We start from the raw sequence: 17,347 nt of genomic DNA on the forward strand, positions 1-17,347 counted from the left end.
GGGAGGCCTGGGTGCTGGGCTGGGTGGGTGTGGGAGGAATCAGGAGGAAGGGAAGGCCAGGCCAGGGTCAGCAGGTTAAGTTCTGCGCTGGGCCTGGGGTTGAAGGGGTCAGTTTATCACCGGCCGGAATGACCTGTGCCCTTGCCCTTCCCCACCCCAGCATGGGCAGCGGGCACCGTGCCCTTCACCGTGCCCACCACCACCCTGCCGGGGTTGCCGGCCTCCAGGGACCTCTGCTCCCCGAGCCAGCTGACCTGCGGCAGTGGGGAGTGTCTGCCTGCCGAGCGGCGCTGCGACCTGCAGCTGGACTGCCAGGACGGCTCGGACGAGAATGGCTGTGGTAGGGGCGAGGCTGGTCCGGGTCAGGCCGGGGGCCGCCCTGGGGAGGGCCCGCTCCCGCGTGAGTCCCTCTCTGAACTCGGCCGGCCCGTCCCTGCAGTGGACTGTGGCCTGGCACCCTGGTCTGGCTGGAGCAGCTGCAGCCGTAGCTGTGGCCTGGGCCTCGCCTTCCAGCGCCGGGAGCTACTGCGGCCGCCCCTGCCCGGGGGCAGCTGCCCACCGGACCGGCTCCGCAGCCAGCCCTGCTTCGTGCAGGCCTGCCCAGGTAACCGGCCTCCCCTCCCAGGCCTCCCCGTACCACCCCCCGCCCCCCGCCCAAGGTGGGACACCCTCACGGGGAAATGCCCCTGCTCCCCCTTGGGACCCGTGTGTCCGGCTCCGGGACTCTAGGAGGACAGCCCCCTCCGACATCCCAGCCTTGCCTCCCCACTGAGGGCTTGTCCGAAGGCGGCTCCCCGCCCGGCCCCCTTCCTGCCGGAGTGTGGGAACTGGAGCCGCGGCCAGCCCGCCCCAGAGGGAGGCTGTGAACAGGCGGCGACGCTGGTCCCGGGCTCTGCGCCCGAGGCCCCGCGGCGCTTTTGTTCAGGGAGGGGCCCCAGCCCGCCGCATCCTTGCATCCAGGGTTTCCCACGCGGGCCTTCCTCCGCCCGCAGGCAGCCTTTGTAACCCCGCTTCTCACCGCTGCCTCCAGGGGGCGCGCCGCCCCGGGATTTCCTTTTCGGGGACGAGAGCCTTTATCCCCAAAGGCCTTTCCACACGTCACCCACCCTACCCACCTAAGGGGGCTTTCCTGGGACACGAGAGGAAGCTGCGGAGGCCTTGGGGCGCTGCCTTAAGCCACCCCGCTGGCCACTGCCCAGATTCCCCCGCCCCTTGGCCCTGCTCTCTCTAGCGGGGTGGCAGCTCTTGGGGTTCACCGCCTGGTTCACCCCCGTTCTTCCTCCCGCTCCCCCGCAGTGGCTGGGGCGTGGGCTGAGTGGGAGGCCTGGGGGCCCTGCAGCGTCTCGTGTGGGGGCGGCCATCGGAGTCGTCGGAGAAGCTGTATGGACCCCCCGCCCAAGAATGGTGGTGCCCCCTGCCCCGGGCCCCCCCAAGAGAGGGCACCCTGTGGCCTGCAGCCCTGTGCAGGTGGCACAGGTGAGAGGAGCTGGGCTGGGGCGGGGGGGCATCTGAGGGGGGAGCCCCGGGGTGGGGGTGGGGCTGTGGGACCCTTCGCTGGGCCTCTCAGTGTCTCCTGCCTGGTGCCCATCCTCCACTCCCCCCCACCCCCATCCCCCAGACTGCGGGCAGGGCCGAGTGCATGTGAGTGCTGAGCTCTGCCGGAAGGGGCTGGTGCCACCGTGCCCACCCTCCTGCCTGGATCCTGAGGCCAACAGGAGCTGCAGCGGACTCTGTCTGGAGGGTGAGGCGCACCCAGCAAGCAGGGGTGCTGCGGGCAAGGTCCTCGGGGGTGGTGGGGGAAGTGTGGGCGTCCAGCAGGCCCACCAGCCCTCCGTCTCCATCCCGCCTCCCTGCTGCCCCCCATTCTCCGGCCTGAGAGCCCCCTCCCCCACCCAGGGTGTCGCTGCCCCCCCGGGCTCCTTCTCCAGGACGCAGGCTGCCTGCCCCTCTCCGAGTGCCCCTGCCTTGTTGGCGAAGAGCTGCAGCAGCCAGGCGTGCCCTTCCTCCTGGATAACTGCAGCCGATGGTCAGGTCGCCTGCCCGCCGTGGGGGGCGGGGGGGGCGGGGCGGGGGGGGGGGGGGCGGGGCGGGGCGGGGCGGGCGGGGCAGGGTCAGGGGCCACTCCCCGCCTTCCGGTCCTGACCTCCGCCCCCTGCCCCCCGCCACCCCCCCAGCGTGTGTGAGAAGGGGGCCCTGTTGTGTGAACCAGGGGGCTGCCCCGTGCCCTGCGGCTGGTCAGCCTGGTCGTCCTGGGGTCCCTGCGACCGCTCCTGTGGCTCTGGCCTGAGGGCCCGGTTCAGGTGTGCAGGCAGAGGGGCGATGGAACCGGAAGGGATGGGGCGGCACGGGGCGAGCGGAGGGCCTCGGGGTGGGGGGGCGGCGAGGGGCGGGGTGGGGAGCGGTGCCCACGCTGCCTCTCTCCTCAGGTCCCCCTCCAACCCTCCGGCTGCTTCGGGGGGCGCCCCGTGTGAGGGCCAGAGGCAGGAGCTGCAGGCCTGCTACTCGGCGTGTGGGGCAGGTGGGTCCCCGCCAGCCTCCGTCCTCCAGATCCTGCCAGGAGAGCGCGGCTGGGTCGAGCCTGCTGGTCACTCTGCTGGGTGGTCAGTCCTGGGTGGTCGGCGCAGCCTCCCCCATTCAGGAGGCGCCCTCGGGAGGAGATGAAGGCCTGGGCAGGGGCGCAAGTGTCTGACAGCAGGATGGAGGCGTGAGGCTGGACCTGGGGGCGGGGGCAGAAAGAGAGGGCTAGTTCAGGACCTCCTGGAGCCCAAGACTGATGCCCTTGTTCCATGGCGGGGGGGCCCCCAGAGCCATCCCAGCGGAGGTCTGTGGGTCTTTTGTGAGCAGGCAACTGGGCAGGGTGAGAGCAGGGAAGTTGGGGTGCAGCTGGGGGCCCAGGGGATCTGGGTGCAGTTTCTGAGCAGGAGAAGGAAGGAGGGGCTGTTGGAGAATGGCAGCTGGCTGTCTGAGGGGTCTCTAGGATTTCCTCACTGAGGCTGAATGAAGGACCGTTGTTTAGAAGGCTCTGGAAGAAATCATGAGGGCTTTTGGAGGTACCTTCCAGGCCCCCAGATAGAGGTGGGGGCCCAGTGAACCAGATTCAGTTCAGTTCAGTTCAGTCGCTCAGTCATGTCCAACTTTTTGCAACGCCATGGATTGCAGCATGCCAGGCCTCCCTGTCCATCACCGACTCCCGGCGTTTATGCAAACCAGATTCAGCAGGAAGCTAAGCTCTGAGAGGAAGATCTGGGTCCACGTTTGGGGTCCCGCAGGGGCAGAGACCATGCCTGCCCTCACGAGCCCTTCTCTTGCCCCTGTAGCTTCTCGGACCTCACCCCGGTTGCCCTGAGCCACCCCCGCCTTGCAGGGCCCCATTCAGCCTCCCACCTTTTTCCTTGCAGAGGTGCCCGGCTGGACACCCTGGGCTCCCTGGTCTGCCTGCTCCCAGAGCTGCCTCGTCCCTGGAGGGGGCCCAGCCCTGCGCAGCCGTTCCCGGCTCTGCCCCGGCCCCGGGGACACGTCCTGCATAGGAGAGGCCACCGAGGAGGAGCCCTGCAGCCCCCCTGTGTGCCTAGGTATGGCACCTTCTGGGGGGGGCCCTCGGGTGGGGTGAGGCATGGATGAAGAGAAGAACACTTTGGGAAGGGTGGAGGCAAACCTGGCTGTTGCCCAGAAGCTTCTCCCTGGCCCCCAGTCATAGCCCCCCCGGAAGCCCAGCGGAGGATGCACAGGGTGGACCTGGCCTGAAAGCGTGTTGAGGGCAGCCCTGGAGGTGTGGGTGTGGTGGGGGCTGAGGCTGCTGTTCAGACCCTGCAGACCTCCGGACCGCCCCCCCCCCCCCCCCGCCCACCCTGGCCATCCCCCATCTCTGCCACGTCCCTGACCGTTGTTGGCTGTCTCTTCCTCCCAGGGCTGGGTGTCTGGGGTCAGTGGGCCGCCTGGTCCGCCTGCTCTGCCCCATGTAATGGGGGCGTCCAGACCCGAGGGCGCAGGTGCTCTGCCTCGGCTCCTGGGGACCCCGGGTGCCAGGGACCCCACAGCCAGACCAGGGACTGCAACACGCAGCCCTGCACAGGTGAATGTCCCCTTCCCGTTCTCCAGCCCGCTTCGACCAGCCGGCCCCGGGGGGTGCTGACCTTCTCCCCACCCACCTTCGCTTGGCACTGACCTCTGCCTCCAGGAAAGGCTGTGCCTTGAGCTGACTTGGCCCTATTTCCTGTCTCCTTCAGCCCCCAGCTTCCTCCCCCACACACCCTCCCATCTCCCAGGCCCTTCCGTGTGCCCCCTGCCGAGACCTGCTCTGTCTTCCCTGTGCAGCCCAGTGCCCGGGCGACATGGTGTTCCGCTCAGCAGAGCAGTGCCGCTGGGAGGGGGGCCCGTGCCCCGGGCTGTGCCTGGCGCGGGGCCCTGGGGTGGAGTGCACTGGCGTCTGCACCGCTGGCTGCGCCTGCCCTGCGGGCCTCTTCCTGCACAACAGCAGCTGCCTGCCTCCGAGTCAGTGCCCCTGCCAGCTGCGCGGGCAGCTCTATGCCCCCGGAGCAGTGGCCCGGCTGGACTCCTGCAGCAACTGGTGGGCATCAGGGTCGGGGAGCGTGGAGTGGGGAGGCCCGTAGCCACGAGGTGGGTGGGCGTGGACTCCCACCAGCAGCGGGGGTGCTCAGCATGCCTCCATCCTGACATGAAGCCCGGAAGGGCGGGCGTCTGTAGGAACTATCTAGCTTGTTTACTTATGGGGAGACCGAGGCTCAGTTGAAGGAGGTGATTTATGATGGATCTAGAGCCTAGAGTTGTTCTGAGAGTTGGTGCTGGACAGGGAGGCCTGGCATGCTGCAATCCATGGGGTTGCAAAGAATTGGACACGACTGAGCCACTGAACTGAACTGAGAGCCTAGAGTTAGGCGAGCAGGTCTACGTTCTCCTTCCAGTTGCCTCTGTTTCTCTTTCCTGAGTATAATTGACTTCCTGGGACCCACTTGATTTCTGCACAGAAACCTTGAATCGCCCAAGTCACAAAGCTGATACCAGGAATCTGCCAGCAGAGGGGGCACTAACCCCATTCCTTTTTTTGTTATTATTTTTCTTTATTCAGTTCATTTTTATCTTCCTTTTTACTTTCTATGTCCTGGTCCTCCCCCAATCCCCACCTTCATTCTTCCTCTCTCTCCTGCCCCTTTCTCGTTTTCCTTTCTAGATTTTTTTTTTCTGAAATGTCAACATTTTTGAGGAGTGGGTTTTGAAACATTTACTGGAGAAAAACAAAAAGGAGGAAAACCTCAAAAGAGAAATCCAGGAGACTCAAACTAGTATCTACTCCTTCTGAGTAGCTCCTAACTGTCCTGGAAGAGTCACTCAAAACCATCTCTACAGTGTTTAATAAATATAAATGGAATAAAATTACAAAAAGGCAAATTCTTTTTATCAAGGCAATAAAACCATGGGACAGAGGGCAGCATGGTGCCTGGGGGTGTCAGGGAGCTCGTGGAGGGTGGAATTGGGGGAGGAGGCTGGGTGAGAATCCTTGGTCACTCACGAACTCCACGTGGGATGTAGGGCAACTTGCTTTACTTCCCAGACCCTCGGGTTCCTCTTCTGTGTGGTGGACACCGCGTCCCAGCCTCTTCTCCCTGGGGGCAGGTACACAGGGGTGCAAGGGGAAGGCTGACTGTGGCCTCCCTGGGTCCTCTCTCTGCAGCACCTGTATCTCTGGTGAGATGGTGTGTGCCTCGGAGCCCTGCCCAGGTACCCCCATACTCGGGGCCAAGGAATTGGCAGTGGTTGGGTCTCAGGGATTCTGGTCCCTTCAGTAATCAACCTGGTGGTGTCGGGGGTGCCTTCAGGAAGTTGGGGTCCAGGGAGGACTTGACCTGTCTCACACATCCCGTGTCTCTCCCCCACACCCACCCTGGCAGTGGCCTGTGGCTGGAGCCCCTGGACCCCGTGGAGTCTCTGCAGCCGCAGCTGTAACGTGGGCGTTCGGCGGCGCTTCCGGGCGGGCACAGCTCCCCCTGCTGCCTTCGGGGGGGCTGCGTGCCAGGGCCCCAACATGGAGGCTGAATTCTGCAGCCTGCGGCCATGCGGAGGTGAGAGCCGCAACTGGGGTCCTCAAACCTGGGGACTCCCTGCCGTGGATCCCGGGACAGGTGCAAGGGCCTGCCCAAGGAGATGGCATGAGGGTGTGGTTCCCCGGGAGCTCTAAGAGGGGTCCTCCCTGGAAGCCCTGTTCCAGGTGGTATCCTGGGGCCTCCTGAGGAGGGGTGAGGTGTCTGGAGGTGGGTGTGAGGTTGCTGGGGCCTGGGATCCGGGGGGTGGAGTGACCGGGGGGGCCTGGGTGTGACGGGCAGGGCCTGCAGTGACCTGGGTGTCACCCCAGGTCCTGGTGGGGAGTGGGGCCCCTGGTCTCCATGCTCTGTGCCCTGTGGGGGCGGCTACCGGAATCGCACCCGAGGGAGCAGCGGGCCCAGCCCCGTGGACTTCTCCACCTGTGGTCTGCAGCCCTGTGCGGGTGAGGGCACCCACCTTCTCCTCCCTACCCCTCCCAGAGCTCCATCAACCCCTCCCTGTCCCCCCAGGAACTCCTATTTTGGAGCTTCCGGGGAACCCCATGACCTTCCCGGCCACACCTAGAGCTGATGCCTTCCCCCCGGGGGGAGACCCTGGGGGAGAATCGAACGTGCCTGGGCTGAGCTGTCCACCTGTGTCCCCCAGGGCCAGCGCCCGGTGTGTGTCCCCCGGGCAAGCGGTGGCTGGACTGTGCCCAGGGGCCTGCGTCCTGTGCAGAGCTCAGCGCCCCAAGAGGGGCTGACCAGCCCTGCCACCCTGGCTGCTACTGCCCTTCCGGGATGCTCCTGCTGGTGAGTGTCCCCTGCCTGGCCTCCTCAGGGCCTGGGCAGGGGCAAAGCCAAGAGTGTGGGGTGGGAGGGAGGGAGAGCCTGCAGGGTTGAGGACAGAGTGCTGAACTTGGGACACGTGGTTCTGCTCTGCCAGCTCCATGACCAGCACGTGACCCTGGGTGAGTGGCCATCAGGTCTTTTCTCCCAGAAATTGGGGGTCCATGCCCCTCCCCATGGCCCTTGCACCTGATGGTGTGCATTTACCCAGTGCTGGAAATTGGGAAGAAATGGGTGTTTGGAAGGAGTATCCGTGACATTTGAGGGTGGGTGCCTGCCAGGTGGGTGCTGAGCTCTGCTTTGGGGGAGCGTGGGCAGAACGCGCTGGAAACCAGAAGGCAGTGGAGGGTTTTTGATTCCAGAACAACGTGTGCGTGCCCACCCAGGACTGCCCCTGCACCCATGGGGGACGCCTCCACCCCCCAGGCAGTGCTGTGCTTCGTCCATGTGAGAATTGGTGAGGATGCCGCCCCCTGCAACGGCCCTGTGATCCCAAGGACCCTCTGTCTCTCCTCTGCATTGGGGGTGGGGGAGTCTTGGCCTCCATGGGCCACAGAGACGCCCCCTCTCACAGGCACAGTGTTCAGTAAGCCTGCGTGTGCCCCTCGCCTGCCCCCTCCTCATCAGTCTCCCTCTTCCCACCTGTCTCTGTCTGCTGGGGCTGTTCCCAGTCCCACTCATCTTGTGGAGTTTGTGGGCAATTCCTGGCCTCCCCTGGCCTGTGGCTGCATCCCTCCCACCAGCTTCACATGGCCATATCCTCCCTGGGTCTTCACATCCCCTCTGTCTGTACCTTTGTAGAAGGACAGCAGTCACATTGTGTTGGGGTCACCCTAACGGCTCCATTTTAACTTGATCACCTCTGCAAAGACCCCCCTCTCCAAACAAGGTCACAATTCTGCAGTCACGCTCACATGTTAGGGCTCTGACATGTGAATTTGAGGGGACAGATTCAGCCTGTAAGAGCTCCCCCACCATCTGCTGCTTCTCCACCAGCTCCTGTGTCTCTGGGCTCATCACTAACTGCACCTCCTGGCCCTGTAAGGAGGGTGAGAAGGGGGCCTCTCCTGACTTCACTCCCCCTGCCCCGCCAGAGTGGGTCTGTGCAGGGGTGGGAGGGAGGTAGCACTGGGGAGGAAAGCCCTTGGGAGAGGGGGGCAGGGAGGGGGCGGCCTGTCCTATGCACCCTGCCCCTCGCCCTTTGGGCCCCTTCGGCCTTCCATTGCTCTGTCCTCTCTGCCTCTCCCTGCTGCGCACCCCAGGTCAGCCCACGTGGTCACCCTGGACCCCATGGAGCGAGTGCTCGGCCTCTTGTGGCCCAGCCCGGCGCCATAAACACCGCTTCTGCACCAGGCCCCCCGGTGGGGCACCGTCCAGCATGGCCCCGCCACTCCTGCTGTCCTCGGTGCCCCCTCTTTGCCCAGGCCCCGAGGCAGAGGAGGAGCCCTGCCTCCTGCCAGAGTGTGACCGTGAGTCCTGTGGAGCCCAGACGTGCCCACCACCTTGCCCCAGTCAAGCGCAGCCCCTCGCCACTGCTTCCTCTTCTGTTCCCCAGGAGCTGGAGGCTGGGGCCCTTGGGGACCCTGGTCCAGCTGTAGCCGGAGCTGTGGAGGGGGTCTCCGGAGCCGGAGCCGAGCCTGTGATCAGCCCCCACCCCAGGGCCTGGGGGATTACTGCGAGGGGCCTCGGGCCCAGGGGGCGGCCTGCCAGGCTCTGCCATGCCCAGGTACCTGCCAGGGACGGCGGTGGGGGTCAAGGAGGAGAGGTGGGAAAGCTGTGGGGGGCATTCTGGGGAGGCGAGCAGGGAGGTGGAGGGGCGTGAGATTGAACCGCACAGCTGTCAACCCAGCCGGGTGCCCTCCTCCCCCCCCACCCCACCCACTCCGCAGTGACCAACTGCACCGCCATCGAAGGGGCGGAGTACAGCGCCTGTGGCCCTCCCTGCCCTCGCTCCTGCGATGACCTCGTGGTGAGTCTGGGCTCCTGACGGTCACATTGCCGGACGGCAGGTATGGCCCCTCTGACCTGGGGCCGTCCGCGGTTGGAGGGAAGAAAAGGGGTCAGCGCCCAGCCGGCCTGGCTCCTGATTCTAGACAGCAGCGGGAGTGAGCCTCATCCAGCAGCCCTTGTCGTCCTTACACAGCATATACGTTTCTCGGTTGACACGTTTTATGATAGAAACAGCAGGAACGCACAGGAAAAGGGCAGTCCTTTTGATGGATCATCCATCCGAAGCCCCCCGCCCAAGCGCGTTGGTGCGCAGACCTTGGCCCTGTGCGCGCGTGAGTGCGCACGCGCCTGCCGGGGCGAGGGGCCAGTCCAGGACCATGGAGAGGGACCCAGGCCGGCTGCCGCCGGGGGTGGGCGCGGTCCAGTGGCGCCTGCGCAGTGGCGAGGACGCGGCCCCGAGTCAAAAGATGCTGGAGCAAACAGCTAGGGCGAAGGGACGGCGCTTTGAGAAGCCTTGCTTGGGCCTGTCCAAGGGGGACGGGAGGCTCCACACGGAGGCGGGAGGACCAGGACACGGTGTCTGGTCCCGACCTCTCCCAGGGAGTCCCGGCGCCTTCCCAAACGCCCGCCGCTCCCGCCAGCTTTCCGGTCCCCGGCTCCTTCCGTCCTAGGAGATCTGCCTTGGTCCCCACTCAACCCTCCACGGGGCCCAACGTCTGGAGGATACTCCATTCAGGGAAGCTCCTCGCAGGCTGTCCCTTCCCCACTCTCCTCCCCTGGAGGAGAAACTCCAGTGGAAACGCGGCTTAAACTGTGTTTAGAAAAGACAGCTATGACCTGGAGCATCGCACTTCCTCCCCTCTGCACCCCTCTCCGCCGCGCCCCCCTCCCCACCCCCGCAGCCTCCTTCTTCACTTCATCGTGGCTCCCGGCGCCCCCTTCCATTCCGCAGCAGTCCCCTTGCGCCCCCGGCTTTCCACTGACCTGGGCCCTCCCTTCCTGTCCCCCAGCACTGCGTTTGGCACTGCCAGCCCGGCTGTTACTGCCCCCCAGGCCAGGTGCTGAGTGCCGACGGCACCGTCTGCGTGCAGCCCGGTCACTGCAGCTGCCTGGACCTGCTGACTGGGGAGCGGCACCGTCCAGGGGCCCAGCTGGCCAAGCCTGACGGCTGCAACTACTGGTGAGGGCCGGTGGGGGCGAGGGGCGGCGTGCGGGCAGGATGCCACGGGTGAGGGCAGGGCTAGTCCACTCCGTATCTCACACACCTGAGCTCTCCCGGTCTCAGCTGATGCACACTAGGCTCCCACAAGCTCTGAGAAGATGCAGCAGGTACCCTAATCCCTGGTCTGACAGGTGGGGAATCTGAGGCAGCCAGCTCTGGGGATCTGGGAGACTTTGAAGAGCTGGGCTTGTGCTTTGAGGGGACAGGGGGTGGCGCTGTGGTGTTTCCTCCTGCTGTCTGGCTTCCTTTAGCCGCAGACGACCTGTGGTCACTTCCCCATAGGACTGAGTCCGCAGGATCCCTGGGCATGCCTGGAGTGGGTCAGGGAGCAGGGACTAGAGGTGCTGGAGAGTGGGGAGGGGGACTGAGACCTCAGAGGCTGGAGGTGGGGGAAAGGGGAAGGGGAGGCAGACAGGGAGGGGTGTGTTTGGAGGGCACGGTGCGAATGAGCTGCCCTCTCTCTCTGTCTGCGTGCCCCGCCCAGCACCTGCTCCGAGGGCCAGCTCACTTGCACAGACCTGCCTTGCCCAGGTATGTACCCTGCTCAGAGCAAGGTGAGAAAAAGCAGTGTCCTGGGGCGCAGGGAGGGCTGGGACCGGGAGAGGGATGGCTGCACCCCAGGGCTCACCATTCACCCCCACAGTGCCTGGCGCCTGGTGCCCGTGGTCAGAGTGGACAGCGTGCTCCCAGCCCTGCCAGGGACAGACGAGGACCCGCTCCAGGGCCTGCAGCTGCCCGGCTCCACAGCATGGCGGGGCCCCATGCCCCGGGGAGGCAGGGGAGGCGGGGGCCCAGCATCAGAGGGAGACCTGTGCCAGCACCCCCGAGTGCCCAGGTGAGACGCCCCACCAGGCGGCACTAATCTCAGTGGGCTGGGACCTCTCGGGCCTCCCAAGGCAAAGGGATGCTTTTGTATTTTTGCCGCAGTGGATGGAGCCTGGAGCCCGTGGGGACCGTGGTCTCCCTGTGACGTGTGCCTGGGGCAGTCCCATCGCAGCCGAGAGTGTAGCTGGCCCCCCACCTCTGAGGGAGGCCGGCCCTGCCCTGGGGGCCACAGGCAGAGTCGCCCCTGCCAGGGCAATTCCACTCAGTGCACGGGTGAGGATTTCTGCAGAGATGGCAGGTGGTGGTGGTGGCTTGTAAGGCTAGGGAGATGCTACCTCTGACCTTTGATCCCCTGCATCTGACCCGCCCCCCCATCTCACCCCCGCCCCTGGCCCGCACCACATATACACATGCATACCACTTTCTTTGAGGGAGAGCCCTTAGGGCACTCACCCCATGGAACTGGGCAAGTGAAGGTCCTAGCAGGTGGCGGGCATGGCAGGAGGGCTGGTCACCCAACTCTGTGGACGCGCCCCACCCCCCAGGGTGGGACCCCCCAAACCCACCCTTTCTGCTTCCCTCCTGCTGCAGACTGTGCAGGTGGCCAGGATCTTCTCCCCTGTGGGCAGCCCTGCCCCCGCTCCTGCGAGGACCTGTCCCCTGGGGTCGAGTGCCAGCCAGACTCGATGGGCTGCCAGCAGCCCCGCTGTGGGTGTCCCCCTGGCCAGCTGTCCCAGGACGGCCTTTGCGTGACCCCCTCCCAGTGCCGCTGCCAGTACCAGCCTGGAGCCATGGGTCAGTGCCTCCCCCAGCCCGCCCCCGAGCACAGCAGTGCCCTCCCGCCTGGCCCCTGCCACTTTGCCCACGGGGGCCAGCCTGGGACTGTGGGACAGGAATGAGCAACTCTCACGTCCCGGGGCTGGTGCCTGTTGGGGCTTCTGTGTCCTCCGCCCGCCAGGACCTGGGTCCCCCCAGGTGGAGACAGCGGGGTAGAGCCCTGAGCAGGATTGGTGATTGGCTGAGCCATCTGAAGCACCCGCCCCCTTCCTGTGCCCTCAGGGATCCCTGAGAACCAGAGCCGCTCTGCGGGGTCTGGGCTCAGCTCCTGGGAGAGCCTGGAGCCCGGTGAGGTGGTGACGGGGCCGTGTGACAACTGGTGAGCCAAGAGCATCAGGGAGGTGTGGGCTGCCAGCCGGGCAGGACGGCCCCGGGGGAAGCGGGCAGGGCCCTGTCTTCTAACACCCCACCCTTGTCCCCAGCACCTGTGTGGCAGGCATCCTTCAGTGCCAGGAGGTGCCCGCCTGCTCAAGGGCTGGGGCTGTGGGGCTCCTGGGGCCCCTGGGAGGACTGCAGCGTCTCCTGTGGTGGAGGGGAGCAGCTGCGCTCCCGCCGTTGCCCGCGCCCCCCCTGCCCCGGGCCTGCCCGCCAGAGCCGCACCTGCCGCACCCAGGTCTGCAGAGGTGAGCCCCGGCCCGGACTCTGTCACTCCTGATCCCCATCCTGGCCTTTGACCCTGACTCATGGGTTGCCTTTTGACCTCTCCCACCCCATCGCCACATGCCACCCCTCACCCAGGCCAGTGGTGGGCAAACAGAAGAGGAAGCAGGTGGATTTGGGGGGCAGGGGAGACAGTAGGAGAGGGTGTGACCCAGGGCCTGGCCCAGGGAGGGTGTGGTCCGCAGGACTCCGGGGGGACACAGGAGGGGATGGGCACTGGGGGGAGCGGAGGTGGGCACAGGAGGCTGCGAGGGCGGTGTGGTGCGGGTGCTCACTTGAGGGTTCCCTTCAGAGGCAGGCTGCCCGGCTGGGCGTCTGTACCGTGAATGTCAGCCCAGCGAAGGGTGCCCCTTCTCCTGCGCCCACGTCACGGGGCAGGTGGGCTGCTTCTCCGCTGGCTGCGAGGAGGGCTGTCACTGCCCCGAGGGCACCTTCCTGCACCGTTCGGCCTGTGTCCAGGTTAGGACTCCCCCTGCCAGCAGCCCAGGGCCCTCCCCTCCCCCGTCAGCTCTTGCCTCTGCAGACCCTGTGGCCTCTGGACGGCCTCTAAGTGTCCTGACTTAGAGCTGGTGGCCCTGAGCCCCCAGGCAGGGGAAGGGACACACCGAGTCGGGGACAGTTCCCAGCAGAGCTAGACTCAAACGCAGGCGTCCCTGTTCCTGGCTCAGGCCCTTTCCACCTCCCTTGCTCTCCTCTCACGGGTTCCATCCTGTAAATGGCCTCTGTTGACCCTGCCGTGTCCTGGCTAAGTGCTCTGATCAGGAAGGTGCCTGGCCAGCTCTGGTCAAGCCATAGCCTTACATTGCTCATGGTCAGCTCCCTGACGCAGGTACACAGTCCCACTTGCTATTGGAAGTGCAGTCTTAGGACCCAGAGCTGTCAGGAGCATCTTTCCCACCCGTCTCCTTCTCCCCATCCCGCTTCCGAGGATGTCCATGGGGGTGGGGTGGGGCAGGACTGGCCCATGGCAGGTGGCTCCAGCCTGTGTCTCTGCACTTTCTCCCCCATCCCAGGAGTGCCCCTGTGTGCTCACCGCCTTGTGGCTGCAGGGGCTAGGAGCTGCCGGCGCTGACCCGGGGGCTCACCTGTCTGTTCTGGGAGAAAACGGTCAGCCTCTTGGGCCTGGCGATGAGTTGGGCTCGGGTCAGAGCCTCCGTACAGGCTGTCACAACTGGTGAGGGTGTGAGAGATTTGGGGTGGGGGGAATTTGAGGGGGATGATGAGAGTGTAGGGGATTTGGGGCGGGGATTTGAGGGTTAGGGGGTGAGAGGATGTGTCGAGGGGCCCTGGGCGGCCCTGCACCCCTTCTTCCACCCCCCGCCCCGGCCGCTTGACCCCAGGCTCACCCTAGCTCTGTCTCCTTGCCCTTGGGGGCTGACGTGTCTGCCCGCACCCCTTTCTCCTGGGGTCCGAGCTGCCGGCCCCTCATCCTCACACCCTCTCCCCAGCTCCTGTGCGCACGGGAAGCTGTCCTGCTCCGTGGAGGCCTGCTCCAAGGCTGCTGGTGGCTTCAGCCCCTGGGGTCCGTGGGGCCCCTGCTCCCGCTCCTGCGGCGGGCTGGGCACCCGCACCCGCAGCCGCCAGTGTGTGCGCCCCATGCCCGCTCCTGGTGGCCAGGGCTGCCACGGGCCCCACTGGGACCTCGAGTACTGCCCCAGCCCGGAGTGCCCAGGTGAGGGAAGGGGGGTGGGGTGGGAGGCGTCTGGCTGGCCCTTTGTCCCTTCCTGTCTGTCCATCCCTGTCCCCGCTCTGGGTCTAGCTTAGTGTTTCTCTTCTGCTCAGATACGTTCAACCAAATTTCTGGAACTCTTGCCGAATGTGTGTGGGGGGTTGGGTAGGAGAGTGAGGACCCTGACCTTGGAGTCCAGGGGCTCAGATAACCCATTTCAGCATGGGGGGTGTGCCCTGTAGGAGAATGCATGTGCTCGGGAAAATGGGGGAGGTTGAGAATTTTCCTAGGGGTACGGTCTAGGAGGGCTTCCTGGAGGAGGTGGCATCTGAGGGGGTCTGAGGGATGGAGAGGACTCAGACGAGCGTTGGAGGAAGGGATGCCAGGAATCAGGCATGGCCTGAGCAAAGGCCTTGCTACTATGAGCAAGTGCTGTGCTGGGGGCCTGGGGTGTCTGGGCTGAACCAGAGAGGGACAGGTTTGGGGAACTTGACCACCGGCCCTGGGGCTTCAGCCTCATGCACTTCTGTCTGGGAAACACTTCTGAACAGGTTTCCTTTGGCACAGGGGCTGCAGGGTCCACGGCGGAGCCAGCGACAGGCCTTCCAGGTATCAGACTCCCCAGGTTCCCACCCCGATTCCCTGCACCCCTCCCTTGGGGAAGAGCAAGCCCCGGGCCTCCTCCCTCCCCAGCCCTGCTTCGAGCCCAGGAGCCCAGGGCTGACTCCTTGGGGGTCTCCTCTCCCCACCCAAGGCGGCTGGGGCCTGTGGTCCCCGTGGTCCCCCTGCTCCGGTACCTGCACAGACCCGGCTCACCCCGCTTGGCGCAGCCGCAGCCGCCTCTGCCTGGCGAACTGCACTGGGGGTGCCGCTTCCCAGGAACGCCCCTGCAACCTGCCCTCCTGCACAGGTGTGCCTTCTGGTCCTGACCTCTGACGCTGCTCCGGGTCTGGACCCTGAACCTCCCCTCTAACGCGTCATTCTAACCCCAGCCAACGTCCAGCCCCAAGCCCCACATCTAATACTCCTTGTGCAAATATGGAGTTCTCAACCTGACCCTGGGCCTCCTTTGTGAACCCCAACGGCTGTTGGAGAGCCCTGCCACCTTCCACCCATCCTCACTCATGTGGGTACCAAATACTCCCCCCTAAAAAGGTCCCATCCAAATCCCTCAGCCACCCTGGGAGTCTGGGACTACTGTCTCCCCGCCCTGAGCCACTGTCACCCCGAGAGAGGGGAAACCAAGGCCCGGTTGCCAAAGCCACACGACAGTCAGGGTCAGATCTGAAAGGGGGGCAGGATGGGGCATAGCCAGCTCCCGCTGAGGAGGTTGGCACTTGAGCTGGGCCGGGGAGGGTGGGGGTCAGGGAGCTGGCTGCAGCTCAGCGGCATCCTGTCCCGCCCGCAGAGTTGCCCCTGTGCCCGGGCCCTGGCTGCGAGGCCGGGAACTGTTCCTGGACTGCCTGGGCCCCGTGGGAGCCGTGCTCCCGCAGCTGTGGGGTGGGCCAGCAGCGCCGCCTGCGGGCCTACCACCCCCCAGGGCCCGGTGGACACTGGTGCCCTGACGTGCTTACAGCCTACCAGGAACGCCGCTTCTGCAACCTGCGAGCTTGCCCAGGTGCGGTGGGCAGTGAGCGCCTGGCCAGACTGCCCTTCCTGAGCATCAGTGCCCCACCCGACCCCGGGCCCTTCCATCTCCAGCGTGGGACCTCGCCCCAGGCTCGGGGGACACGTGGGGGTCCCTGCCTGAGCCAGACCCCTGGTGCAGCCCTTCTCTGGCCCATTCAGTGCCTGGAGGCTGGTCACGCTGGAGCCCCTGGTCCTGGTGCGACCGGAGCTGCGGAGGGGGCCGGTCCCTGAGGAGCCGCAGCTGCTCGAGCCCCCCACCCAAGAACGGCGGCGCCCCCTGTGTTGGGGAGAGGCATCACGCACGGCTCTGCAATCCCACGCCCTGTGGTACGGCAGTGGTGACAGCCCTCCTGCCCTTGCTCCCTGCGAAGCTCTCCCCACCCCCTCCTCTAATTTCACCCCCCACATCGCTGTGCAATGTGGATGGGGGGCAGGCTGCTACCTCATCGGCCAGTGAAGGAAACCGAGCCCCACAAGGGCAGATGGTGGTGGGGCCCGGGCTTTGGGCAAGGACTACCAGTGGCTAGGGCTGAGCTGCCCAATCCGCCCCCACTGCCCACCCCCACCTGGGACTAGAGCTCATCCTTTCAGCTGTGACCCACCCCCCCCCGCTTCAGTTCCTGGAACCACCCGGTCAAGAGTTTCAGGGGGTTTGAGGATAACAGTCTTGAGATACCTGGTGCCTGGGAGGTCCACTGAGCCAGCCAGGTTGTCACCCCTGCCCCCCACTCCAAGCTCCAGCTCCTTCTGAAGTTGGTACTTCCAAGCTCACTGACCCTATGGACCCTGTACTCTAAGGCCCACCACCTCTATTAGGACCACCCCCCACACTGATCACCCCCCATCCCTTCCATCCTTCTCTGGATGAACACAAAGGAGCCACATAAGTGAGAATGCTGGCTTTTAGATGCACGCATTCAGTCCACCTCACAAACACTTCTCAGGAGCAGGCTAGGTTCTGGGCACTCACAGTGAGAGGAACTGACTGTCACTCAGTGTGTCCTCAGGACCCCCAGGGTCTCCCCAGGACCCCAGGCTTCCCTGGGCACCAGCCTGGGGGAGGGGAGGGACGGGTCATACGGCTTCACGGAGGTCAGGGTGGCCCCCATGGGGCAGGGGGAGGGTTCCCGAGTCCCAGGGCTCAGGGCCTCTTGACTCTGGTCTTCCTGTCTGCCCAGAGGAGGGCTGCCCTGCAGGCATGGAGGTGGTCAGCTGTGCCAACCGCTGCCCCCGCCGCTGCTCAGACCTCCAGGAGGGGATCGTGTGTCAGGAGGACCAGGCCTGCCAGCAGGGCTGCCGCTGTCCCGAGGGTAGGTGCTCCCTTCAGGCACGGCGGGGCAGCTCAGGGGGAAGGCAGAGGGGGGCCCTGGGGCGTGGGCATCAGCTCTGGAGGGCCGCCCCCCGCAGGGTCCCTGGAGCAGGACGGCGGCTGCGTGCCCCTTGGGCACTGCGAGTGCACGGATGCCCAGGGCCACAGCTGGGCCCCGGGGAGCCAGCACCAGGAGGCCTGCAACAACTGCACGTGCCGGGCGGGGCAGCTCTCCTGCACCGCCCAGCCCTGCCCGCCTCCTGCCCACTGCGCCTGGAGCCGCTGGTCAGCCTGGAGTCCCTGCAGCCGCTCGTGCGGGCCCGCAGGGCAGCAGAGCCGCTTCCGGTATGGGGCAGGGCCAG

General features: G+C 65.7%; 1 protein-coding gene across 1 annotated transcript in view; it reads left to right on the forward strand.

Moving 5' to 3' along the window:
* Positions 1–17,347, forward strand: part of SSPO (SCO-spondin) — a 51,681-nt gene that overhangs the window by 24,090 nt on the left and 10,244 nt on the right. Inside the window, 36 exon segments of the mRNA NM_174706.3 lie at positions 161–340; positions 440–604; positions 1,297–1,476; positions 1,619–1,741; positions 1,897–2,026; positions 2,175–2,300; positions 2,427–2,518; positions 3,399–3,572; positions 3,908–4,072; positions 4,315–4,567; positions 5,690–5,736; positions 5,907–6,077; positions 6,368–6,499; positions 6,703–6,848; positions 7,247–7,341; positions 7,881–7,933; positions 8,147–8,353; positions 8,440–8,610; positions 8,774–8,853; positions 9,845–10,014; positions 10,541–10,587; positions 10,700–10,891; positions 10,984–11,154; positions 11,473–11,676; positions 11,941–12,037; positions 12,141–12,189; positions 12,191–12,341; positions 12,671–12,837; positions 13,392–13,552; positions 13,827–14,050; positions 14,615–14,656; positions 14,802–14,957; positions 15,456–15,665; positions 15,836–16,003; positions 16,855–16,986; positions 17,084–17,330. Coding sequence (NP_777131.2) covers positions 161–340; positions 440–604; positions 1,297–1,476; positions 1,619–1,741; positions 1,897–2,026; positions 2,175–2,300; positions 2,427–2,518; positions 3,399–3,572; positions 3,908–4,072; positions 4,315–4,567; positions 5,690–5,736; positions 5,907–6,077; positions 6,368–6,499; positions 6,703–6,848; positions 7,247–7,341; positions 7,881–7,933; positions 8,147–8,353; positions 8,440–8,610; positions 8,774–8,853; positions 9,845–10,014; positions 10,541–10,587; positions 10,700–10,891; positions 10,984–11,154; positions 11,473–11,676; positions 11,941–12,037; positions 12,141–12,189; positions 12,191–12,341; positions 12,671–12,837; positions 13,392–13,552; positions 13,827–14,050; positions 14,615–14,656; positions 14,802–14,957; positions 15,456–15,665; positions 15,836–16,003; positions 16,855–16,986; positions 17,084–17,330 — 5,278 coding nt within the window.

Source organism: Bos taurus, chromosome 4 (genome assembly GCF_002263795.3).
Source record: "Bos taurus isolate L1 Dominette 01449 registration number 42190680 breed Hereford chromosome 4, ARS-UCD2.0, whole genome shotgun sequence".
NCBI classification, from domain to species: domain Eukaryota; kingdom Metazoa; phylum Chordata; class Mammalia; order Artiodactyla; family Bovidae; genus Bos; species Bos taurus.